At 57.3% G+C, this 26,576-nt stretch overlaps 1 protein-coding gene across 1 annotated transcript in view; it reads right to left on the minus strand.

The window, feature by feature from the left end:
- Window positions 1–26,576, minus strand: part of PFKP (phosphofructokinase, platelet) — an 81,384-nt gene that overhangs the window by 13,950 nt on the left and 40,858 nt on the right. Inside the window, exons 8-16 of the mRNA XM_081227018.1 lie at window positions 24,764–24,859; window positions 23,383–23,475; window positions 22,640–22,765; window positions 21,081–21,145; window positions 20,512–20,581; window positions 20,076–20,222; window positions 17,786–17,856; window positions 16,144–16,231; window positions 15,376–15,528 (exon numbers count right to left, since the gene is read on the minus strand). Coding sequence (XP_081083144.1) covers window positions 15,376–15,528; window positions 16,144–16,231; window positions 17,786–17,856; window positions 20,076–20,222; window positions 20,512–20,581; window positions 21,081–21,145; window positions 22,640–22,765; window positions 23,383–23,475; window positions 24,764–24,859 — 909 coding nt within the window. The remainder of the gene's footprint in view (window positions 1–15,375; window positions 15,529–16,143; window positions 16,232–17,785; window positions 17,857–20,075; window positions 20,223–20,511; window positions 20,582–21,080; window positions 21,146–22,639; window positions 22,766–23,382; window positions 23,476–24,763; window positions 24,860–26,576) is intronic.

The raw sequence follows: 26,576 nt of genomic DNA on the forward strand, positions 1-26,576 counted from the left end.
TGCAGGAGGGGAGACTCAGAAGTGAGGGGAGATGGAGTGCAGGAGGGGAGACTCAGAAGTGGGGGGGCGTGGGGTGGAGGAGGGGAGACTCAGAAGTGGGGAGACATGGAAGGCAGGAGGGGAGACTCAGAAGTAGGGGGGCCTAGGGTGCAGGAGGGGAGACTCAGAAGTGGGGGGACATGGAATGCAAGAGGGGAGACTCAGAAGTGGGGGGAGATGGGGTGCATAAGGGAGAGTCAGAAGTGGGGGGACATGGAAGGTAGGACGGGAGACTCAGAAGTGGGGGGACATGGAGGGAAGGAGGGGAGACTCAGAAGTGGGGGGCCTGGGATGCAGGAGGGGAGACTCAGAAGTGTGGGGACATGGAAGGCACGAGGGGAGATTCAGAAGTGGGGGGACAGGGAAGGAAGGAGGGGAGACTCAGAAGTGTGGGGACATGGCGTGCACAGGAGAGACTGAGAAGTGGGGGGACATGGAAGGCAGGAGGGGAGACTCAGAAGTATGGGGCTATGGGGGGATCGGGGAGACTCAGCAGTGGGGGGAGATGGAGGGCAGGAGGGGAGACTCAGAAGTGGGTGGGCCTGGGGTACAGGAGGGGAGACTCAGAAGTGGGGGCACATGCAATGCAGGAGAGGAGACTCAGAAGTGGGGGGAGATGGGTGCATAGGGGAGACTCAGAAGTGGGGTGACATGGTGTGCAGGAGGGGACACTAAGAAGTAGGGGGTCTGGGGTGCAGGAAGGGAGACGCAGAAGTGGGCGGACATGGAAGGCAGGAGGGGAGACTCAGAAGTGGGGGGAGATGGGGTGCAGGAGGGAAGATTCAGAAGTGGGGGGAGATGGAGTGCAGGAGGGGAGACTCAGAAGTGGGGGGAGATGCGGTGCAGGAGGGGAGACTCAGAAGTGGGGTGACATGGTGTGCAGGAGGGGACACTCAGAAGTGGGGTGAGATGGGGTGCATAAGGGAGAGTCAGAAGTGGGGGGACAGGGTGTGCAGGAGGGGACACTAAGATGTAGGGGGCTTGGGGTGCAAGAAGCGAGACTCAGAAGTGGACGGACATGGAAGGCAGCAGGGGAGACTCAGAAGTGGGGGGAGATGGGGTGCATAAAGGAGAGTCAGAAATAGGGGGACATGGAGGGCACAAGGGGAGACTCAGAATTTGGGCGAGATGGGGTGCATGAGGGAGAGTCAGAAGTGGGGGGACATGGAGTGCAGGAGTGGAGACTCAGAAGTGGGGGGACATGGAGTGCAGGAGGGGAGACTCAGAAGTGTGGGGAGATGGGGTGCATAAGGGAGAGTCAGAAGTGGGGGGACATAGAAGGCAGGAGGGAAGACTCAGAAGTGGGGGGACATGGAAGGCAGGTGGGGAGACTCAGAAGTCGGGGGAGATGGAGTGCAGGAGGGGAGACTCAGAAGTGTGGGGACATGGGGTGCAGGAGGGGAGACCCAGAAGTGGCGGGACATGGAAGGCAGGAGGGGAGACTCAGAAGTGGGGGGAGATGGGTGCAAAAGGGAGAGTCAGAAGTGGGGTGACATGGTGTGCCGGAGGGGAAACTCAGAAGTAGGGGGGCCTGGGGTGCAGGACGGGAGACTCAGAAGTGGGGGGAGATGGGGTGCATAAGGGAGAGTCAGAAGTGGGGGGACATGGAGGGTAGGAGGGGAGACTCAGAAGTGGGGGGAGATAGGTGTATAGGGGAGACTCAGAAGTGGGGTGACATGGTGTGCAGGAGGGGAGACTCAGAAGTGGTGGGATATGGGGTGCAGGACGGCAGACACAGAAGTAGGTTTGCCTGGGTTGCAGGAGAGGGGACCCATCAGTGTGGGGACATGGAGTATAGGAGGGGAGAATCAGAATAGTGAAGCCTGGGGGTCAATAAGGGGTACCCAGCCATGGGGGTCATGGTGTGCAGGAAGGGAGGTTCAGACGTGGTGGGACATGGGCTGCAGGAGAGGAGACCCAGCAGCGGAGGGACATGGGGTGCAGGAGGGGAGACTCAGAAGTGGGGGGACAATGGGGTGCATAACGGAGTCAGAAGTGGGGTGACAAGGAGTGCAAGATGGGAGACTCAGAAGTGGGGGGAGATGGGGTGCATAAGGGTGACTCAGAAGTGGGGGGACATGGAAGGCAGGAAATGAGACTCAGAAGTGGGGGGAGATGGGATGCAGGAGTGGAGACTCAGAAGTGGGGGGACATGGAAGGGAGGAGGGGAGACTCAGAAGTGTGGGGAGATAGGGTGCATGAGGGAGAGATAGAAGTGGGGGGACATGGAGTGCAGGAGGGGAGACTCAGAAGTGGGGGGACATGGAGTGCAGGAGGGGAGACTCAGAAGTAGGGGAACATGGAAGGCAGGAGGGGAGACTCAGAAGTGGGGGGACATGGAAGGGAGGAGGGGAGATTCAAAAGTGGGGGGAGATGGGGTGCATGAGGGAGAGTCAGAAGTGGGGGGACATAGAGTGCAGGAGGGGAGACTCAGAAGTGGGGGGAGATGGGGTGCATAAGGGAGAGTCAGAAGTGGGGGGACATGGAGTGCAGGAGGGGAGACTCAGAAGTGGCAGGGCCTGGGGTGCAGGAGGGGAGACTCAGAAGTGGGGGGAGATGGGGTGCATAAAGGAGAGTCAGAAGTGGGGGGACATGGAGGGCAGGAGTGGAGACTCAGAAGTGGGGGGACATGGAGGGCACAAGGGGAGACAGAAGTAGGGGGAAATGGGTGCATAGGGGAGACTGAGAAGTGGGGTGACATTGAGTGCAGAAGGGGAGAATCAGAAGTGGGGGGACATAGAAGGCAGTAGGGTAGACTCAGAAGTGGGGGGGACATGGAAGGCAGGAAGGGAGACTCAGAAGTGGGGGGAGATGGAGTGCAGGAGGGGAGACTCAGAAGTGTGGGGACATGGGGTGCAAGACGGGAGACTCAGAAGTTGGGGGCCTGGGGTGCAGGAGGGGAGACTCAGAAGTGGGGGCACATGCAATGCAGGAGAGGAGACTCAGAAGTGGGGGGAGATGGGTGCATAGGGGAGACTCAGAAGTGAGGTGACATGGTGTGCAGGAGGGGACACTAAGAAGTAGGGGGTCTGGGGTGCAGGAAGGGAGACGCAGAAGTGGGCGGACATGGAAGGCAGGAGGGGAGACTCAGGAGTGGGGGGACATGGAAGGCACGAGGGGAGACTCAGAAGTGGGGAGAGATGGGGTGCATAAGGGAGAGTCAGAAGTGGGGGAACATGGAGGGCACGAGGGGAGACTCAGAAGTGGAGGGAGATGGGTGCATAGGGGAGACTAAGAAGTGGGGGGACATGGAATGCAGGAGGGGAGACTCAGAAGTGGGGTGAGATGGGGTGCATAAGGGAGAGTCAGAAGTGGGGGGACATGGAGTGCAGGATGGGAGACTCAGAAGTGGGGGGGCCTGGGGTGGAGGAGGGGAGCCTCAGAAGTGGGGAGACATGGAAGGCAGGAGGGGAGACTCAGAAGTAGGGGGGCCTAGGGTGCAGGAGGGGAGACTCAGAAGTGGGGGGACATGGAATGCAAGAGGGGAGACTCAGAAGTGGGGGGAGATGGGGTGCATAAGGGAGAGTCAGAAGTGGGGGGACATGGAAGGTAGGACGGGAGACTCAGAAGTGGGGGGACATGGAGGGAAGGAGGGGAGACTAAGAAGTGGGGGGCCTGGGGTGCAGGAGGGGAGACTCAGAAGTGGGGGGACATGGAAGGCAGGAGGGGAGACTCACAAGTATGGGGACATGGCGTGCACAGGAGAGACTGAGAATTGGGGGGACATGGAAGGCAGGAGGGGAGACTCAGAAGTATGGGGTTATGGGGGGACAGGGGAGACTCAGCAGTGGGGGGAGATGGAGGGCAGGAGGGGAGACTCAGAAGTGGGTGGGCCTGGGGTACAGGAGGGGAGACTCAGAAGTGGGGGCACATGCAATGCAGGAGAGGAGACTCAGAAGTGGGGGGAGATGGGTGCATAGGGGAGACTCAGAAGTGGGGTGACATGGTGTGCAGGAGGGGACAGTAAGAAGTAGGGGGTCTGGGGTGCAGGAAGGGAGACGCAGAAGTGGGCGGACATGGAAGGAAGGAGGGGAGACTCAGAAGTGGGGAGAGATGGGGTGCAGGAGGGAAGATTCAGAAGTGGGGGGAGATGGAGTGCAGGAGGGGAGACTCAGAAGTGGGGTGACATGGAAGGCAGGAGGGGAGACTCAGAAGTCGGCGGAGATGGAGTGCAGGAGGGAGACTCAGAAGTGTGGGGACATGGGGTGCAGGAGGGGATACCCAGAAGTGGGGGGATATAGAAGGCAGGAGGGGAGACCCAGAATTGGGGGGAGATGGGTGCAAAAGGGTGAGTCAGAAGTGGGGGGAGATGCGGTGCAGGGGGGGAGACTCAGAAGTGGGGTGACATGGTGTGCAGGAGGGGACACTAAGAAGTAGGGGGCTTGGGGTGCAAGAAGGGAGACTCAGAAGTGGACGGACATGGAAGGCAGCAGGGGAGACTCAGAAGTGGGGGGAGATGGGGTGCATAAGGGAGAGTCAGAAGTGGGGGGACATGGTGTGCAGGAGGGGACACTATGAAGCAGGGGGCTTGGGGTGCAAGAAGGGAGACTCAGAAGTGGACGGACATGGAAGGCAGCAGGGGAGACTCAGAAGTGGGGGGAGATGGGGTGCATAAAGGAGAGTCAGAAATATGGGGACATGGAGGGCACAAGGAGAGACTCAGAAGTTGGGGGAGATGGGGTGCATGAGGGAGAGTCAAAAGTCGGGGGACATGGAGTGCAGGAGTGGAGACTCAGAAGTGGGGGGACATGGAGTGCAGGAGGGGAGACTCAGAAGTGTGGGGAGATGGGGTGCATAAGGGAGAGTCAGAAGTGGGGGGAGATAGAAGGCAGGAGGGAAGACTCAGAAGTGGGGGGACATGGAAGGCAGGAGGGGAGACTCAGAAGTCGGGGGAGATGGAGTGCAGGAGGGGAGACTCAGAAGTGTGGGGACATGGGGTGCAGGAGGGGAGACCCAGAAGTGGGGGGACATGGAAGGCAGGAGGGGAGACTCAGAAGTGGGGGGAGATGGGTGCAAAAGGGAGAGTCAGAAGTGGGGTGACATGGTGTGCCGGAGGGGAAACTCAGAAGTAGGGGGGCCTGGGGTGCAGGACGGGAGACTCAGAAGTGGGGGGAGATGGGGTGCATAAGGGAGCGTCAGAAGTGGGGGGACATGGAGGGCAGGAGGGGAGATTCAGAAGTTGGGGGAGATGGGTGTATAGGGGAGACTCAGAAGTGGGGTGACATGCTGTGCAGGAGGGGAGACTCAGAAGTGGTGGGACATGGGGTGCAGGACGCCAGACACAGAAGTAGGTTTGCCTGGGTTGCAGGAGAGGGGACCCATCAGTGTGGGGACATGGAGTATAGGAGGGGAGAATCAGAATAGTGAAGCCTGGGGGACAATAAGGGGTACCCAGCCATGGGGGTCATGGGGTGCATGAAGGGAGGATCAGACGCGGTGGGACATGGGCTGCAGGAGAGGAGACCCAGCAGCGGAGGGAAATGGGGTGCAGGAGGGGAGACTCAGAAGTGGGAGGACAATGGGGTGCATTAAGGAAGAGTCAGAAGTGGGGTGACAAGGAGTGCAAGAGGGGAGACTCAGAAGTGGGGGGAGATAGGGTGCATAAGGGAGAGTCAGAAGTGGGGTGACATGGAAGGGAGGAAGGGACACTGAAGTGGGGGGAGATGGGGTGCATAAGGGAGACTCAGAAGTGGGGGGACATGGAAGGCAGGAAGTGAGACTCAGAAGTGGGGGGACATGGAATGCAGGAGTGGAGACTCAGAAGTGGGGGGAGATGGAGTGCAGGAGGGGAGACTCAGAAGTAGGGGAACATGGAAGGCAGGAGGGGAGACTCAGAAGTGGGGGGGACATGGAAGGCAGGAAGGGAGACTCAGAAGTGGGGGGAGATGGAGTGCAGGAGGGGAGACTCAGAAGTGTGGGGACATGGGGTGCAAGACGGGAGACTCAGAAGTTGGGGGCCTGGGGTGCAGGAGGGGAGACTCAGAAGTGTGGGGACATGGGGTGCAGGAGGGGAGACTCAGAAGTGGCGGGGCCTGGGGTGCAGGAGGAGAGCCTCAGAAGTGGGGGCACATGCAATGCAGGAGAGGAGACTCAGAAGTGGGGGGAGATGGGTGCATAGGGGAGACTCAGAAGTGAGGTGACATGGTGTGCAGGAGGGGACACTAAGAAGTAGGGGGTCTGGGGTGCAGGAAGGGAGACGCAGAAGTGGGCGGACATGGAAGTCAGGAGGGGAGACTCAGGAGTGGGGGGACATGGAAGGCACGAGGGGAGACTCAGAAGTGGGGAGAGATGGGGTGCATAAGGGAGAGTCAGAAGTGGGGGAACATGGAGGGCACGAGGGGAGACTCAGAAGTGGAGGGAGATGGGTGCATAGGGGAGACTAAGAAGTGGGGGGACATGGAATGCAGGAGGGGAGACTCAGAAGTGGGGTGAGATGGGGTGCATAAGGGAGAGTCAGAAGTGGGGGGACATGGAGTGCAGGATGGGAGACTCAGAAGTGGGGGGGCCTGGGGTGGAGGAGGGGAGCCTCAGAAGTGGGGAGACATGGAAGGCAGGAGGGGAGACTCAGAAGTAGGGGGGCCTAGGGTGCAGGAGGGGAGACTCAGAAGTGGGGGGACATGGAATGCAAGAGGGGAGACTCAGAAGTGGGGGAGATGGGGTGCATAAGGGAGAGTCAGAAGTGGGGGGACATGGAAGGTAGGACGGGAGACTCAGAAGTGGGGGGACATGGAGGGAAGGAGGGGAGACTCAGAAGTGGGGGGCCTGGGGTGCAGGAGGGGAGACTCAGAAGTGGGGGGACATGGAAGGCAGGAGGGGAGACTCACAAGTATGGGGACATGGTGTGCACAGGAGAGACTGAGAAGTGGGGGCACATGGAAGGCAGGAGGGGAGACTCAGAAGTGGGGGGAGATGGGTGCATAGGGGAGACTCAGAAGTGGGGGGAGATGGAGGGCAGGAGGGGAGACTCAGAAGTGGGTGGGCCTGGGGTACAGGAGGGGAGACTCAGAAGTGGGGGCACATGCAATGCAGGAGAGGAGACTCAGAAGTGGGGGGAGATGGGTGCATAGGGGAGACTCAGAAGTGAGGTGACATGGTGTGCAGGAGGGGACACTAAGAAGTAGGGGGTCTGGGGTGCAGGAAGGGAGACGCAGAAGTGGGCGGACATGGAAGGCAGGAGGGGAGACTCAGAAGTGGGGGGAGATGCGGTGCAGGAGGGGAGACTCAGAAGTGGGGGGAGGTGTGTGCATAGGGGAGAGTCAGAAGTGGGGTGACATGGTGTGCAGGAGGGGAGACTCAGAAGTGGGGTGAGATGGGGTGCATAAGGGAGAGTCAGAAGTGGGGGGACATAGAAGTCAGGAGGGAAGACTCAGAAGTGGGGGGACATGGAAGGCAGGAGGGGTGACTCAGAAGTCGGGGGAGATGGAGTGCAGGAGGGGAGACTCAGAAGTGTGGGGACATGGGGTGCAGGAGGGGAGACCCAGAAGTGGGGGGACATGGAAGGTAGGAGGGGAGACTCAGAAGTGGGGGGAGATGGGTGCAAAAGGGAGAGTCAGAAGTGGGGTGACATGGTGTGCCGGAGGGGAAACTCAGAAGTAGGGGGGCCTGGGGTGCAGGACGGGAGACTCAGAAGTGGGGGGAGATGGGGTGCATAAGGGAGACTCAGAAGTGGGGTGACATGGAAGGGAGGAAGGGAGACTGAAGTGGGGGGAGATGGGGTGCATAAGGGAGACTCAGAAGTGGGGGGACATGGAAGGCAGGAAGTGAGACTCAGAAGTGGGGGGAGATGGGATGCAGGAGTGGAGACTCAGAAGTGGGGGGACATGGAAGGGAGGAAGGGAGACTCAGAAGTGGGGGGAGATGGGGTGTAGGAGGGGAGACTCAGAAGTGGGGGGACAATGTGGTGCATAAGGGAGAGTCAGAAGTGGGGTTACATGGAAGGGAGGAAGGGAGACTGAAGTGGGGGGAGGTGGGGTGCATAAGGGAGACTCAGAAGTGGGGGGACATGGAAGGCAGGAAGTGAGACTCAGAAGTGGGGGCGATGGGATGCAGGAGTGGTGACTCAGAAGTGGGGGGACATGGAAGGGAGGAGGGGAGACTCAGAAGTGGGGGGAGATGGGGTGCATGAGGGAGAGACAGACGTGGGGGGACATGGAGTGCGGGAGGGGAGACTCAGAAGTGGGGGGACATGGAGTGCAGGAGGGGAGACTCAGAAGTGGGGGGAGATGGAGTGCAGGAGGGGAGACTCAGAAGTAGGGGAACATGGAAGGCAGGAGGGGAGACACAGAAGTGGGGGGACATGGCAGGGAGGAGGGGAGATTCAAAAGTGGGGGGAGATGGGGTGCATGAGGGAGAGTCAGAAGTGGGGGGACATAGAGTGCAGGAGGGGAGACTCAGAAGTGGGGGGGCGTGGGGTGGAGGAGGGGAGACACAGAAGTGGGGAGACATGGAAGGCAGGAGAGGAGACTCACAAGTAGGGGGGCCTAGGGTGCAGGAGGGGAGACTCAGAAGTGGGGGGACATGGAATGCAAGAGGGGAGACTCAGAAGTGGGGGGAGATGGGGTGCGTAAGGGAGAGTTAGAAGTGGGGGGACATGGAAGGTAGGACGGGAGACTCAGAAGTGGGGGTATATGGAGGGAAGGAGGGGAGACTCAGAAGTGGAGGGCCTGGGGTGCAGGAGGGGAGACTCAGAAGTGGGGGGACATGGAAGGCACGAGGGGAGACTCAGAATTGGGGGGACATGGAAGGCAGGAGGGGAGACTCAGAAGTGGGGGCGATGGAGTGCAGGAGGGGAGACTCAGAAGTGTGGGGACATGGGGTGCAGGAGGGGAGACTCAGAAGTGGGGGGACATGGAAGGCACGAGGGGAGACTCAGAAGTGGGGGGACATGGAAGGCAGGAGGGGAGACTCAGAAGTCGGGAGAGATGGGGTGCATAAGGGAGAGTCAGAAGTGGGGGAACATGGAGGGCACGAGGGGAGACTCAGAAGTGGAAGGTGATGGGTGCATAGGGGAGACTAAGAAGTGGGGGGACATGGAATGCAGGAGGGGAGACTCAGAAGTGGGGTGAGATGGGGTGCATAAGGGAGAGTCAGAAGTGGGGGGACATGGAGTGCAGGATGGGAGACTCAGAAGTGGGGGGCCTGGGGTGGAGGAGGGGAGCCTCAGAAGTGGGGAGACATGGAAGGCAGGAGGGGAGACTCAGAAGTAGGGGGGCCTAGGGTGCAGGAGGGGAGACTCAGAAGTGCAGGGACATGGAATGCAAGAGGGGAGACTCAGAAGTGGGGGGAGATGGGGTGCATAAGGGAGAGTCAGAAGTGGGGGGATATGGAAGGTAGGACGGGAGACTCAGAAGTGGGGGGACATGGAGGGAAGGAGGGGAGACTCAGAAGTGGGGGGCCTGGGGTGCAGGAGGGGAGACTCAGAAGTGGGGGGACATGGAAGGCAGGAGGGGAGGCTCAGAAGTGTGGGGACATGGCGTGCACAGGAGAGACTGAGAAGTGGGGGGACATGGAAGGCAGGAGGGGAGACTCAGAAGTATGGGGCTATGGGGGGATAGGGGAGACTCAGAAGTGGGGGGAGATGGAGGGCAGGAGGGGAGACTCAGAAGTGGGTGGGCCTGGGGTACAGGAGGGGAGACTCAGAAGTGGGGGCACATGCAATGCAGGAGTGGAGACTCAGAAGTGGGGGGAGATGGGTGCATAGGGGAGACTCAGAAGTGGGGTGACAAGGTGTGCAGGAGGGGACACTAAGAAGTAGGGGGTCTGGGGTGCAGGAAGGGAGACGCAGAAGTGGGCGGACATGGAAGGCAGAAGGGGAGACTCAGAAGTGGGGGGAGATGGGGTGCAGGAGGGAAGATTCAGAAGTGGGTGGAGATGGAGTGCAGGAGGGGAGACTCCGAAGTGGGGGGAGATGCGGTGCAGGAGGGGAGACTCAGAAGTGGGGGGACATGGAAGGCAGGAGGGGAGACTCAGAAGTGGGGGGAGATGGGGTGCATAAGGGAGAGTCAGAAGTGGGGGGACATGGTGTGCAGGAGGGGACACTAAGAAGTAGGGGGCTTGGGGTGCAAGAAGGGAGACTCAGAAGTGGACGGAGATGGAAGGCAGCAGGGGAGACTCAGAAGTGGGGGGAGATGGGGTGCATAAAGGAGAGTCAGAAATAGGGGGACATGGAGGGCAGAAGGGGAGACTTAGAAGTTGGGGGAGATGGGGTGCATGAGGGAGAGTCAGAAGTGGGGGGACATGGAGTGCAGGAGGGGAGACTCAGAAGTGGGGGGACATGGAGTGCAGGAGGGGAGACTCAGAATTGGGGGGAGATGGGGTGCATAAAGGAGAGTCAGAAGTGGGCGGACATGGAAAGCAGGAGGGGAGACTCAGAAGTGGGGGGAGATGGGGTGCATAAGGGAGAGTCAGAAGTGGGGGGACATGGAAGGCAAGAGGGGAGACTCAGAAGTGGGGGACATGGAAGGCACGAGGGGAGACTCAGAAGTGGGGGGACGTGGAAAGCAGGAGTGGAGACTCAGAAGTGGGGGGATATGGGGTGCATGATGGAGAGTCAGAAGTAGGGTGATATGGAATGTAAGAGGGGAAACTCAGAAGTGGGGGGAGATGGGGTGCATAAGGGAGAGTCAGAAGTGGGGGGACATGGAAGGTAGGACGAGAGACTCAGAAGTGGGGGGACATGGAAGGAAGAACGGTTGACTCAGAAGTTGGGGGCCTGGGGTGCAGGAGGGGAGAGTCAGAAGTGGGGGGAGATGGAGTGCAGGAGGGGAGACTCAGAAGTGTGGGGACATGGGGTGCAAGAGGGGAGACTCAGAAGTTGGGGGCCTGGGGTGCAGGAGGGGAGACTCAGAAGTGTGGGGACATGGGGTGCAGGAGGGGAGACTCAGAAGTGGCGGGGCCTGGGGTGCAGGAGGGGAGACTCAGAAGTGGGGGGAGATGGGGTGCAGGAGGGGAGACTCAGAAGTGGCGTGAGATGGGTTCATAAAGGAGAGTCAGAAGTGGGGGGACATGGAAGGCAGGAGGGGAGACTCAGAAGTGGGGGGAGATGGGTGCAAAAGGGAGAGTCAGAAGTGGGGTGACATGGTGTGACGGAGGGGAAACTCAGAAGTAGGGGGGCCTGGGGTGCAGGACGGGAGACTCAGAAGTGGGGGGAGATGGGGTGCATAAGGGTGAGTCAGAAGTGGGGGGACATGGAGGGCAGGAGGGGTGACTCACAAGTGGGGGGACTTGGAGGGCACAAGGGGAGACAGAAGTGGGAGATGGGTGCATAGGGGAGACTGAGAAGTGGGGTGACATGGTGTGCAGGAGGGGAGAATCAGAAGTGGGGGGACATAGAAGGCAGGAGGGTAGACTCAGAAGCGGGGGGACATGGAAGGCAGGAAGGGAGACTCAGAAGTGTGGGGACATGGGGTGCAAGAGGGGAGACAGAAGTGGGGGGAGATGAGGTGCATAAGGGAGAGTCAGAAGTCGGGGACATGGAGGGCACGAGGGGAGACTCAGATGTAGGGGGAGATGGGTGCATAGGGGAGACTCAGAAGTGGGGTGACATGCTTGCTAGAGGGGAGACTCAGAAGTGGGGGGACCTGGAGGGCACAAGGGGAGACTCAGAACTGGGGGGAATGGGGTGCATAAGGGAGAGTCAGAAGTGGGGCGACATGAAAGGCAGGAGGGGCAACTCAGAAGTGGGGGGAGATGGGGTGCATAAGGGAGAGTCAGAATTCGGGGGACATCGAGTTCAGGAGGGGAGACTCAGAAGTGGGGGGAAATGGAGGTCACGACGGGAGACTCAGAAGTGGGGGGAGATGAATAGGGGAGACTCAGAAGTGGGGTTACATGGTGTGCAGGAGGGGAGACTCAGATGTGGGGGCACATGGAGGGCACGAGGGGAGACTCAGAAGTGGGGGGAGATGTGTGAATAGGGGAGAGTCAGAAGTGGGGTGACATAGTGTGCAGGAGGGGAGACTCTGAAGTGGGGTGACATGGTGTGCAGGAGGGGAGACTCAGAAGTGGGGGGAGATGGGGTGCAGGAGGGGAGAATCAGAAGTGGGGGGACATAGAAGGCAGGAGGGAAGACTCAGAAGTGGGGGGACATGGAAGGCAGGAGGGGAGACTCAGAAGTGGGGGAAGATGGAGTGCAGGAGGGGAGACTCAGAAGTGGGGGGAAATGGGGTGCAGAGGGGAGACTCAGAAGTGGGGGACATGGGGTGGAAGAGGGGAAACTGTTGGGCTCAGATGTCAGAGAAGCGGGCCTTCTCAAGCACAGGTCTGGGGTCCGCATCTCCCACCTCAGTGTTAGTCAAAGTGGCTCATCAGTGACGCGGGTCCTGAAGCCACAGCTCCAAACACGGCCAGATGCTCAGCAGAACGTGTGCCCGATGGGCCTCCGCCCTGTCCGTCTTTATTCCTCCCGCGTAAAACCACTTCGGGGTGCCTTCTGCAGGCAGGATGGACCCCGGCCTCCCGGAGGGCTGTGCTCTCTGCCCACCCCCTACTCCTCCCTCCATCCATTCCCTAGAGTCCCAAACAGGCCGGGTTTTGGGCGGCTGCAGCCCAAGGACGCGTGCATGGAGGACCCGCAGTTGGTGAGTCCAGGCAGTGGCCGGGAGGAAGGTGAGGGGCTCCATGAGGGTTGCTCACCCGCCTCTTGCTCCCTCCACCCGGCCTGGCTCCCACTGCCCACACGGACCCTCCTCCGCCCAGCGCAGCTCAGGACCACTGCAGGGCCGCCCAGACCCAGACGTGAGCCCCACAGGTAGACGGACTCCTGGGCTGTCTGAACCCCCGCCCCCGGGATACTCTGGGTCAGGGGGCGCACGGCGTAGGGGGCGGACAGGGGCGCCGGCACCTTGAAGTCTGACGGCGGCTCTACGCCTGCAGGTACTCTCCACCCTCTGGTGACCATCACTCCCCTGCTTTTCCTCTGATCTCCAAGAAAACGGGAGGGACACTGGGGGCCCGGGACAAACCCTGTCCAGGACGTGAGCCCGAGGTCCTGGGGCCGACGCTGAGCCACCCACACCGACGTAATTCAGGGCCACCAGCAGAGCTGCAGCCAAGGGCACCTCCCGGGGCCCGGGAAGCACCGAGGTCGCTTCAGCTGTGCTTCTGAAGGGAACGAGTGAGCTGGTTCTGAGGAGTAGACGCAACGCACAGCCTCACCCCGTGGAGTCCCTAAAAACCTGCCCTGAGGCGTTAACTCCGCCCCAGAGACGCCGGGACCTTGCGAGGCATTAAATCCCCCGGGGATCTGTTTCGGGTGACACGTCTGTAAGCTCAGCGCACAGGCTGACAAGGAGCAGCTGACATGAGCGCAGGGGTTAAGGGTCCAGAGGATATGACAGCTGACCACGTGAGGCCACCTCGGGCCCCTCCCCCAGCACGGTCCTGCCTGCTGCCCCACTTCTTGCAAGTGTCCGGCCCAGCCGAGGTCCAGCCCGAACCCAGGCCTCCTAAGAGACTCAGCCTCACTGTGGCTTAACACACACAACCCTGGGAGAAACCCAGCGACTTCAACACGCCAGCCCGGCCCTCTGTGCCCCCAGCTCCAGGATCCACTGAGCAGGCCTGGGGAGGGTCACCCTGACCACCCCCTGACCATCCTCATGAACCAGGACAAGACACCCTACTTAGGCCCTCGGAGCATCACTTCCACCTACCTTGTAAGGACGGCCCTGGCCCAGTCACGGACAGGCATTGCCCACTTTACAACTGTGAGCCTGGCTCCGAGAAACTTGAATGAATAAAAACCTGAATGTAAAGGATCGCGTAATCATCTCAAAATCCCCTGAAGGGAAGCAGGATGGATCATTTGGAATTTTCCCTGAACTTATTCTGGTTTTCAAATTCTCAACAACACACGTAAGAAATCTTTATCACCTGGAAAAACCATGCTTTGGAGCAAAGGAGCCTGGAATTATAGTGGGAGAATTCCGTCCTGCCTGAGGGCGTGTGAAACATCACAGGGCGGGGGAGCACCGACCTTGGCCAGGACCCACCAACGACCACTCCCAGGGTCCCCGCCACCCCAAGGGGGTCTAGTTAGGTGACAACTAGGAAATGAACTTCCGTTGCTTCTACTGCAAGCGTGGAGTGAGCAGATTCAGATCCAGCTATGCATGAGAAGCAGTAACACAATGATGACATTCATTTTGCGACAGACATGACCTTTCAACTCAGAGCTTGAGCACTGATGAGGAGCTGAATGAGTTCCACAGCAGCGAAAGCACAGACGGTGTCACCGGGGGGAGGCACAAGCAGCAGCAGGCAAGAGGGCGGGGACGTGAGTCAGGAGGTCCAGCGTGGGGACACAGGCGACACTGGAGGGCTTTTTAGTAAAGACACTGCGGAAAGTTTAAGAGGCTCAGCAAAGCAAGAAACAAGCATTGCTTACCAGGTAAATTCTATTTGGAAAGCTTTTCTTTTATCTACGAGCACCATAGAGACAGATTTGATGCCATGGGTTTAAGGAAAAATGCTCAGAAAAACAGTCACAAGATCTACGTCTTGCAAGGAAAATAAAATGTGAGAATTTAGTGAAAAATTTTAGATGCCGAATTTTTTAAAAAAGGGAGTGATGCATTCTGTGTTAGATACTGATCTTCAAACTCCAATGTGATTTCCCAAGCATGATTTACAAATACGATGATTAAGAAGTATTTCTATGTTTTGTTATGGCCTTTTGGCTAAAACAAACAAAAAAACAAAAACACATTCAAATAACCTCAATATTATTTGAGATGTGCTTTAGCGTCCCAGTCCACAAAGGGGAAGATGAGGATGAGGCTATTGGCCGAAACCAAAAATAATACGATTGTTTAAAAGAGGATTCAGGTCAATGAATAAAATTATAAAATCTTTAGTCCAGCTTCTACCCTCAAATATCAAAGTACGGGCCAGTGGACCCAGGATTTATCACAATAATGTGTTTTAGGCTTTTGGTAAATTTAGCTCAGCCAAAAAAAAAAAAAAAAAAAAGGCATTTAAATGAATATCCACGTCACTGTGACCCAAAACTACCCGCGCTACAGATGATGTCACTCTGGCCGCGGCACAGGAAAACGGTGGCAAAAGATCTTTGGAAGCCGAATCAGTGATTGTCAGACTTTCTTTTTTTTTGGCTGCGTCAGCATGTGGGATCTTAGTTCCCCACCAGGGATCGAACCCGCGTTCCCTGCATTGGAAGCGCGGAGTCTTAACCACTGGACCTTTTTTTTTCTTTTTTTTAACTTTTCAACAAACCACCCTAGCGCCCTGGCTCTGCCTCGAGTGCACAGGTAGATAAAAGCGGGCCAGGCGCCCTGGGTTAGTGTCCGCGGCCCCTGCTCTGCTGCCAGCACTCACGTCGGTGATGGTGTTGAGGGCGGTGTCTGCCCCGATGCTGAAATCGGAGCCGGGCACGTTGTTGGAGACGGTGGCGGGAACCATGACCATGGGGATGCAGAACTCCTTGTGCTTCTCCCGGGCGGCCGACAGCTCCAGCAGCCCCAGGTAGGCCTGCAGGTGGGTGTGTGCGGTTGTGGGGATGGGACGGGGGTAGGGAGGGAAACGCATCGCCATCACGGGCAGCGCTGCACCCAAGGTGAGGCTGCGGGCATCGTCCCATCGGGGTGAGACTAAACTGCTCACGGGTGAGAGTCTGACTGTTTGAGGTTCTCACATTTTCTTTAAAGGAAACAGAAAGGTCATCATGGGACTGATCTCGGCTGAATATCAAAAATGAAGGTGGACAGTCCAACATGTAGTTAAAAGATAATGACCTGGCCCCATCACCGCCCCCTTCTCCGAATAGCCAGTGGGCTTCCAGTTCAAGAGAGAAGGTCATCTCTACAGACTCGACAGAGGTGAGAACTCCCTGAGCGGACGGACCCTAGACGTGGAGTCGAGCTTTCGCTTCCCGATTGAGTCCCTTTACATAGCTGGGCCAGTGTCTGTCCCCGAGGGCGGCCACCTCTCATTCTCTGCATCACCATTACTCAGTGGCCGCTGGGCCTGAGGCTGCATGACCCCCGGTCACACCGAGGGACAGACGGCACGATGCTTACGGGAGCCGGCACGGGGTCCCCACTCAAACCAACAGCGCTAGCCAGCCAGCAGGGGAGCAGAATGTACCTCGAATCCACCGATGACCAAGAGCGCGTTGATGCCATGGGTGCGCATCTGAGCGGCGATGTCCTTCAGGTACTTCCCGGGAAGGGTGCTGGGGACGGTTCAAGGAAGGGGCGGTCAGGCAGGACCCCCTTGGTGCCCCACCCTCTGAGGCTGAGCTGCACAGCACCGAGGGGCAGGGGGATGTCCGCTCCCTCGTCCACGCTGCTGGCAGACAGAGGGGCTGGGGGACCACACGCGGCAGAGCGGCCAGCAGTCAGGTCTCAAAAGAGGGTCTTTTCCAAAGAAAAGGGGAAGAAACTTTGCAGCTGTCCAACACCTGGATCTCAAAGAACCCTGCTGCCTGGTTAGGAAAAAAAAATGAACCACAAAAGCTTTCAAGTGTTCACAGCAATAATTGGATGGAAACTTCCAGTTTTTGAGTCACGTACAGAGTACATGTACCTTACCCCATCTAAGCTCACTTAAAGTCACCTCCACGCACACCTGCTCATGCTGTCCCGTTTTACCACCTGTTCAAACACGGCCGGCAAGTGGAAGAGACAAACGATAGTCAGCCGTGCCCCATCCTGAGACCAGCACCCACCCTGATCTTCCCCTTGTGCTGTCTGGGGAATCAGGGGTTTATACTTGGGGTGGATGTAGAGAAGTCATAGGGCCTGGGTGGCCAGGGCACATGAGTGGTCATGATGTCGACTACAGGGTCCCTCCCAGCGTCTGAGCATCGTGAGAATACGCTGCCAGCTGGCCCCTCCAACCACCCCAGAGCAGCCCCGGGGTGGGGCTCGTGAAGCCGACTACGCTGAGGCATTACAGTTGGTTGGAAGAGGCCTAGGAGGCAGCCTATAGGGCCCTGGCTCCTAACTGGAGCTCTGCTGTCCGAACACCGTCCCCCGAGGGTGCTGGGGGGTGACGGGACCAAAAGAGCTTTGGAGAACTAGGCCAGCTCCACAGATTCCTGGGCGACGTGGGCACCCAGCTCCACAGCAGGACAGAGGCTGGGACGATTCCCCTGGACAACAAACAGGCTAACACTCACATGGAGTGCAACACTCGTTAGGCTTAAGTACCAACTACTTCCTTTCCACATTAACATGTGCCCCATAGTGATGGCTGCACCCTGAGATCAGAGAAGAAACAGCTTCGTATTAAATCAGCGCCTCGGGAACACACCTCATCCCCGGCTGTGCCCGAGAACAGAAGAGGCTGCACTTCAGAAACGTGTGGTTCTGTGTGGAGCCCCCCAGGTCCTCCCCTCCAGCTGTGGGGACCTGGAGGCTCAGGCCTGCAGTCCCCACGACACTGAGCCACCATCAATCCTGTCTACACAGCAAGGTCACCGCAGCTCAGACATCCCTGTCTGCATCACCTCAAGCGAGATGAGGGGTTTCTGCCACCACTGGGTTCTTCCAATCAATGGAAACAAGGAATTATCAAAGGAAGCCATTCCCGGGTCCCCTGCTTTGTCTCTTTTTCAGGCTACATCTCATCAACTCCCCATAACACAACCCAGGTCCCTCCCGGACCGGAGCCAGGACGTGAACCAATTCCTCCTGGGTTCCTTTACAGGAACTTAAAGCAGCAGCATCTGCACCAGCTGCTCCCTGCAAGAACGTTCAGGTCAGAATCAAGACAGGAGAATTACCGTTTTGTCCCAAGAATGGAGCCGCCTTGGCCGGTCCAGCCTCCAACATCTGCCCAGCCAATTTCTTTTACCTAATGTGCAAACAGAAAGAAACAGCTGTAGCGAAAAAGAAAAAGGAATTAGAGAGCTTTCAAAACAGCTCAGAGGTCTGCACCTCTGACAGGCTTCGTGTCTGTAAGGATTTGAGAAATGTTAGGAAACGGCTTTCATTTCAAGGCTGAATGAGCTGCGGCCTGAACCAGATTCTAAGGCTCAACAATTAGGAACATGGACAGGCAAAGCCCCCCGCATGTAGGAAGGACCCTGCATCTTATTCCCCGCCATGCCTATCAGAGGCATGCTTTAGTTAGCCAAATCCGACCATTGCGAAGTAAAAGAAAAATTAATATTACAGTTTTCTTAATTAAACTAAGATTAAAAAACACTTCTTAAAAATTGAGAACCACCTACAGGTACCGATAAATGGCCACTAGGTGTCTGCACAACACCCCACAGCCATAACAGCAAAACGCTTCCCCTTCCCCCCGGGGCGGCCACAGTTTGGAATATCACCGGCCTCCAAACACGCATCTTTGCCCAGGTCTCCTGAAGGCCCCGCACGGGGTGCCACCTGCTCACTGGGCACCTCCCACTCCATCCAAGTCCCAGCGCCTCTCAGATCTCCCATGTCCATCAGTTGCAACTCATTCCTGCCTCCTTTCTTCACACTTGTGCATACTTAGTACTAGAGCAAATCCTATTGGCCAGGCCTTCAAAATGCACCCAGACCATGGCAGACTTCCCACGGACTCCGCCGTCGCCAGATTGGACCAAGCCGCCCGCATCCTGCCTGGGCTATCGCAGAAGTCCCCCAACTACTCTCCTGCTTCCCCACTCCTGCCTCCTATGGAAATGTCAGAATGCACCCCGCCCCTGCTCCAAACCCTCCTGTCTTTTCAAAGCAAAGGCCAGACCCCTTAGGATCACCTACAAACCCTCCGGCCCTCGCCTCCTTTTCCCTCACCCCCTTCCTCCTTCCCCCTCGCCCCTCTGCTGCAGTCACGTGAGCCCCTCCCACCCAACCCCCCAACAGCTCAGGGCCTTTGCCCCGCCCGCCCTGCCTGGGACCAAGGTCCGGTGTCCCCGAGGGCACTTGCTCAGCCCTTCACACGTTGGTCAGGGGTCACCTCCCAGCAGCACTGGCTGGAGGGCCTCAGTGAAGATGCCCATGGCACTCCAACCTCCTCCCCTGCGTCTTTTTAGCCCCAGTCACGTTCTGATATGCTGGAGAGTTCACTCCACCGATTTTTATCTCTGTCATCTCCCTCCCTGAGATGCAGGGAGTCTTGTCTGCGTTCTTCACTAATTTGGTTCCACAGCCTAAGAACTGAGTAAGTAGCTGCTGAGTCACTGGGTGTATAAACACAGTCGCCCCCTTATCTGCAGGGAGTATGTTCCAAGACCCCCAGGGATGCTGGAACCCTACATACCCATCTTTCCCTATACATACATGCCTAGGATAAAAATTAATTTATAAATAGGCGCAGTAAAAGAATATCCAAACTGCCAGCATCACCCGTCTTGCACTTTGGGGACACTATTAAGTAAAGTAAGGATCACCTGAACTTAAGCACTGCCATACCATGAGGGTTGATCTGATCACCAAGTGACTAACGGGCAGGTACCCTGGACAAGAGGATGATTCATGTCCCGGTAGAACAGAGCTGACACTTGGGGATTTCATCCCGCTACTCACAGCGACACGCAATTTAAAACGTACAGGTTGTCTATTCTGGAATTTTCCATTTAATATTCCTGGACCACAGGTAACAAACCGCAGAACTGAAACCTCGGGTGAGAGGGGGCCAGGAAACACCCGGCTAAGAGCGTAGCGTCTGCAGCCTCCCCACGTGTTTAGCACCCTGCATCCTATGACCTTGGTCCTGTGAATTAAGTCTCGGTGCCCCAGCTTTCTCATTAGGAAAATGGGGATAATATCTTAGATTTTTGAGATTTAAATGGGTTAACATAATAAGTAAATCGCGGAGGAGCAGTAAGTGTATTCAGTAAGCACTCAAGCAGTTAATCGTTTCCCTAGGTTTTTATCGGAGTGGGCGCTCAGCGCACGGGCCTTGCGCATCACCCACGGCATCCCATGCACACCTCACGGCAGCCTCGTGCGCACGTGCCCCCCTTCCCACCTAATGCCCGGGTCCTCGGACCCCAGAGAGGCCCTCCCTACCACCTTTGAGAAATCCGGAATCTGCCTTCTCAGCAAGGACCTCCCTCGCCAGGCGCCCCCGGGACTCACCTGGCCTTTGGCGAAGCCCTCAAAGCCGTCGTACACAGCGAACATCTTGTGTCCGTCGGCGATGCCCACGCGCACGGCCGCGCGCACGGCCGCATTCATGCCGGCGGCGGGCGCACCCACGTTCACGACGCCCACATTGCAGTTGCTCTGTAAGTCGGGAGGAGGGGGCGTGTGGGTGTGTGCGGACCGCGGCGGATACAGCTCGCACCGCTGCACCCTGGAGCCGGAGCGAACGGGCTGAGTGCGGGGCCCAGGCGCCGGAACTGAAAAGCCGAGTCGCCCAGGTGGGAGGGGGCAGGAGGAAAGGGTCGGCGGGGCGCGGGGTGGTCTCCTGGGAGCCAAGACCCGAACTGGCCAGGGCAGGAGGGCACCCAGGCCAGAGGAGGACCCAGGCATTGCCGGAGGCGGGGATGTGGCGCACCACAATGTCGCCTACCTTAGGGATCTGGGAGTCCGGCAGCTTGATGGCGAGCCGCTTGTAGGTGTTCAGGTTGTTCTCGAAGCTCCTAGAAGAAAAGGACGGTGTCAGACCAAAGGTTAGAATGTGGACGGAGCAGTATGGGCTCATCTGGGGAGAAGGGGCCTCAGAGGACGCTTGTGCTGGATGCAGATGGCCCGCAGGTGCCAGCTTTGTGTCCGGGCTCTCAGGGAAGGCAGCCTCACGTGTTCCCAGTGACTGGAATGGATGTGCTATAAGGGGCTGAGGGGCAGGGGCGTTTAGGATGCAGCAAGTTTCTTTCCCCAAATGCTAGCAGCCACATGCCACTCTCTATCCTAATTTCATCAGCTTCTAAACGACCTGCCCCCCACCACCCTGCCAAAAAATAAATTTCTCTGTAATTAGTCACCCGACCATGACCTTTAGGAATAATGCCTTGACTGCATACTGTCTTAATTTCTGACTTCTTATGTTGATACAGAACAAGCACCGCCTGGAGGCACATTCTAACACCAGGCCTGACTAACGAAGGCTCCCAGCAAAACAGGTTTTTTCAGAAGACTCACCTTCCTCGGAGTTGCACAGCGTCCTTAAATCTCCTCTCATCCATGGCCTTTTGTACTTCCTGGGTCTTTAAGGAAATAACAAAAGGAAGAAAGAACATGTCAAGACGGTGCATCCTCAGATCCAGGCTAGGGACCTGGAACCAGCTTGGTCCTTGCATCCGGGTCCCTCCACGTCCAACCTTGTAGCCGGCAGCCTGGGGTCAGCAAGCCTGCACTGCCTGGCTATGGGGGGAAGCCTAGGCCGCCCACCCAGGCTGCTTTGTAGAAAAGGACGAGGTGGGACCACTGGCCTTGCCAGAGTAAGTGGGTCCTGAAATCTTAGGGATTCTGGCCCATGAGAGAGAGGCCGGAAGGAAGCGGATCTCCCAGGCCAGGCTCTGAAAAATCCCCATTTGACGCTGGTGAGGAAAGAACAAACAGAACCACCCCTGTCTCCGGGGAGCGGAGGACGCAGGTGACGCTGTGCCAGGGGCGGGGGGCGGACTGTCCCGGGGGGTAGAGCGCTTCGGGACCAGCACCGGCCCCCTCCCCCTTCAACCTCAGGATCCCAGGCAAGTCATCCATCGCTCTGAGCTTCAGTTTCCTCCTCTGTGTGGTGAGAAAAATGCCTCTACTTCCATGTCATTGTGGTGGTGAACGCTGCCAGGCCCTTAGGAAAACACCTGGCAAGCAGTGGTCAGTGAGGGGCTGGCTGTGGCCTTGTGAACGGTCTGGCTGAGGCACCACGACGTACGGTGGTTCAAGGACAAGCTAGTGGTACCTACTGGCTGCCTGTCTCAAAACAGACAGAGACACTGGACAGAAGAAATGTGCTCACAATAAACTGCTCATCATTCCACGTTCTGTTCTTTTGAGCCACAGCCTCACAGTCCACACACGTGCACACACATGCACACACACGCAGAGACTTCCTTTACTGCCATCGGCTTTTGGGAAGTATGTTTCTAAGGGGTTACTTTCAACAAGTCCTGTGACTTAATTACTTAATTACCTCTCTGTACATGTTATAAAATACACCTCAGAGCCACTGGGAAGACCAAATAAAATGAGAGTCGTGAATAGACTTTGCAAAATAAAAAATGGTAACAATTCCTAACACAACTCCACGGCCACCGCAGCTACTGGACGGTCAACTGGAAAACCATCCCCCGCTTCCCTGCAGCCACCGGCCTGCACTCCACACCCAGAGGAGGCGGCGCACGTTGGGGTCCCCCCGAGTCGGCCATCCCCGTGTCACATCACAGGTGTGAGGGCCTCGGGGACGGGAGGGCGGGAGCAGCTGACCCTGGAGAGGCTGGATGGTGCCCTCCCCACCCCGAGAATCCCCCCACAGTCCCTGCAGAGCCGTCTCCGGCCTGACCCGCCCACAGGAAGCGCCCAGGCACCCCGAGGACACCCCCTCCCGGCAAACTAGACTCGCGGAGGGGGCCTGCGTGCTCGGTGTCACGGGCCCGGGGAGGGGGCCCTGGGTCCCAGGGAAGGCTGTCTGCCCGTGCTGGGGGAGGTTCCCCCTCCCCACCTCCCACCCTGTGCTGGGCGGGGCCCGGCCCCGCACTCACCATCTGCACGCATTCCATCAGCGGCAGCCGCACTGCCTGGTTCCCGCTCAGCGACACCACGCAGGCCGGGGTCTCAGGGGTGGCCTGGAGGAGGGCGACCACGGCCTCCACCCCCATGCGGCTGGCCTGGTAATGAGATCACGATGGTCGGAGCTGGCCCCAGGCCCGCCCGGAGACCAGCCCGGCGCCCACAGACAGAGGTCCCCCTCGTTCAGACGGGCCCAGCCCTGTTCTCAGCTCCTCCGTCCTCAAGGCCCCCTCGCTTCTCCTGCACTGAGTCCCCGTTAGTTACCCAGAGCCCTTCCCGCTGACTTCTAACCCACCTCCAACAACGAGATCAACTCCGCTAGGAACCGGCGTGCTGGGGGGCGGGGCGGTCAGAGGCGAGCGGAGCAGGAAACCGAGAATTGGACTCTGGGTCTCTGTGGTCCCTGGGTCCATTTCTAGAAACCTGCCCGTGGACACCCCCTTTCCACCTTTTGGGTTTGTCCCCCACGTTTAGCAGGGTCTCTCAGTGTCTGGGTCACCAGGGGCCTAGGAAACCCCCTCGGCTAGCAGGTCTCCCTATGAGACTACGGGTCATAGCACCCTAGGGACAAGCCACCCGTCGCTGTGGGCAGACACGCCCTTTACCGATGGCTCTACTCAAGATCACCCAGTCTTCTTAGCAAACTGGTCCCTTTGCAATCCCAGAAGTGTTCCTTTCCTTGTGACGATGCCTGACCATTTCCAGCCTCACTTACCAAAATCCTGTCAAAGGCTGAAGGCGTCCCACCTCTCTGCACGTGTCCAAGGATGGTCACCCGAGTGTCATAACCCAGCTGTGTGACCACGAGCTGAGGGGAAACACAGGACATGGCCGGGTACATCAGCTTGTTCTAGGGATGGGGGTTGGGAGCAGGGGAAGTTCTCTCTCCCCTTTCTACACATCTATGTTGAAGAATGTTCTAGTTTCTAAATTTCACTTCCTGAATGTTTAACGGCTTGCTGAAATTAATATTTTTTAAAGAATACTTTTATCATCAAATAAAACCTTTGTGCTCCTACCTCGCAAGTGAACATAAGTAACACGGTTTTTTAAAATCACTGTTTCTATAGCTTGTATTTCAAGCATATACTTTGTAAAAATATAAACATTTCTCTGAAATCACCTTGAATTTGTAAGGTTGTATTTGAAAAGCATGACACAGTAAAATCAAAGCGTCCCCTCAGTCCAGGGCCCGGGTGAACCCAGCCAGGTGGCTGGGACAGGCTACCTGTCTTGACTGGCCCTCATTTACTTTATAAAAATGATGGGGCTGGGTCACAGGAATTCCATGGTCCCTTTTGGCTCTAATATTCCACAATCCAATCTCAACTTCAATTAAGTGGGAAGGAATATCTTTGCCCTGACTGTATTGATTACTTCTATAAATACTGGCAGATGACTTTCACAGATATTTTGATAATCAGGTGAAAAGCTGGTCAGGGAATAAATACGTAAAAGGCATCAGAGAAACCAACTTGCAAAGCCAAGGTGATGATATGCTTTGCCCTGACGGGCAGCTTCCATCAGAGCCTGAGTCTGTCTCCCCAACACTGTGTCCAGAACCTGCCCAGTTACCTGGGCAACTGGGGAGCACAGCAGATCCCTCCTGGGCCAGACAAGCCGGCACCCGCCAACCAAGCCCAACAGGACTCGGGCAACAGGACTGAGGGGTCAGCCTCCATGCAGGGCGGAGGAGCAGTGACTAAGGCCAGCCGAGCGGCTTTCTCTGTGAGTAAGGCCATGCTCAGCTGGGAGAGGGAACTCTGCTGACCTCCTAGCTCCTGGGCAGCCACGACCCAGAGCTGGAACCTTCTAACCCCACCCGATCGCATTTCCTCCGTCTCTGTCGCGGGAGCCCGGGGCCTTTGGGAATATTCCCAACAGTGTTCCAGAGGCAGGGGCTCACCAGAAGCCAGGAGCTGTATGATTCTGATGCTAATAAAGTTATGAGTCATTACGAAAATATTTTTAACGACCAAGAAGAACAAAAAATATTTAAACAATAGCGCATAGTTCCAGACTCCCGCCCTGCCCAGGGTGTCTAAATCTCCCGTTTCTAGACAGGCTCGGGGGGGTGAGAAGCCTGAGACACTCACCTCCTTGATTTGCTCAGAGGTGATGGGTTTGTTTTGGGTGTCGATGGCTCCTTCGGCCACAATGAGGATGTTCAGTCTTTTTTTCCGGGCTCGGTTCTAAGGAAACAAAAGGTGACATCCTCAAATGCCTAAACCATTCTTAACGACACAACGGGGGCCCCTGTCCCACCTGAACTGGCCTCTCTCCAGGGAGAAACGGTCACCTGATTTCACACATGGTGGTTCCTAAGGACACAGGCAGGTCATGGTGCCCCAGGTGAGCAGAGGGGACAGGCCTGCAGACGCAGAAGCTGCTGTGACATCACCACAGGCGGAGGCTGGCCCCCGCTGCCTTGGACCCGGACCCCCGGACGGTGATGAGCTCCGAGGCTGGGCTCTCCGGGGAGGGGGCTCTCTACTGCAAACCAGGCCCGAGAACCTCCCCCGGAAGGCAGAGCTCCCTGCCACCTCACCCCAAGGAGGTCTGCACGTAAGACCAGACAGTTACAGAAATAATGGCGAATAAAAATCAGTGCTTAAAAACCGGTTCTTGCCTTTGTGATGGGCAGCGCCAGCCCCAGGCCTGGGCAGGAGGGGCACAGAGGGGAATGCGGGGCCCAGGCGGGGTCGGAGACGCCCTGCAGGAACAGCCAGGCTGGCAGCGTCCAACACTGGGGGCCGCGGCGCTCCCGGGCTCCCGGCCAGCATCCTGTGATGCCCAAATCACTCTCAGGGAGTCTGTTCTCCCTCAAGTCCCCAGTCAAGGACCCTCCTCTGGGGGGTGTGAGCTGTGTGGGGCGGTGAGCCCAGAGTGGGCAGCACCTGAGGATGTCAGCCAAGGGGGCTCGGCCCGTCCTGCATCACAAACACACATGCTGTCTTGTTGGTTTATGATAGATACTAAATGTGCTACACTTTTTTTTTTTTTTGGCCACACCACGTGGCATGCGGGATCTTAGTTCCCCAACCAGGGATCGAACCAGTGCCCCCTGCAGTGAAAGGTCAGAGTCTTAACCACTAGACCACCAGGGAAGTCCCAAAATGTGCTACACTTTGAAGAACTTATTAATCAGAGTACTTTCTAAAAGGTATAAAGATACGACAACAAGAATGATTATTTTAGCATCACTTGAAACAGCAAAAATGGAAGTAATGACTGGTCCACAAATATGGAATTGGTCAAATAGCCATACTTCATCCATACAATACACTATTCCAAAGTGGCTAAAAAAAAAATAATGGGGTCGGGGTCATCCCTTGTGGCGCAGTGGTTAAGAATCCGCCTGCCAATGAAGGGGACGCGGGTTCAAGCCCTGGTCCAGGAAGTTCCCACATGCCGCGGAGCAACTAAGCCCATGAGCCACAACTACTGAGCCTGCGCTCTAGAGCCCGTGAGCCACAGCTACTGAAGCCCATGAGCCACAACTACTGAAGCCCACATACCTAGAGCCCATGCTCCACAATAAGAGAAGCCACCACAATGAGAAGCCCTTGCACTGCAACGAAGAGTAGCCCCTGCTCGCTGCAACTAGAGAAAGCCCCGGCACGGCAACGAAGACCCAACGCAGCAAAAGATAAATAAATAAATTTATAAAAAAATAATGGGGTTACAGTTGTCTGTGTAGTTCATTGACTGCCTTCTGGTCCCCCACCCGGATGGAGTCACTCATTCACTGAATCCTCACAAAATCTCTAAGGAGCAGCAGCATGACCCCGAGTTACAGCTGAGGAACTTAGGACATGAAGGGAAGGTCGTCTGTCCAAACATCGTTTGCCCCGTGGTTGGCAGAGCCAGGATCCAGCCCTGGGACTTCTGATGCCCCTGAGTCCTTTC

Source organism: Mesoplodon bidens, assembly GCF_964165515.1.
Source record: "Mesoplodon bidens genome assembly, chromosome: 3".
In the NCBI taxonomy this organism is placed as follows: domain Eukaryota; kingdom Metazoa; phylum Chordata; class Mammalia; order Artiodactyla; family Ziphiidae; genus Mesoplodon; species Mesoplodon bidens.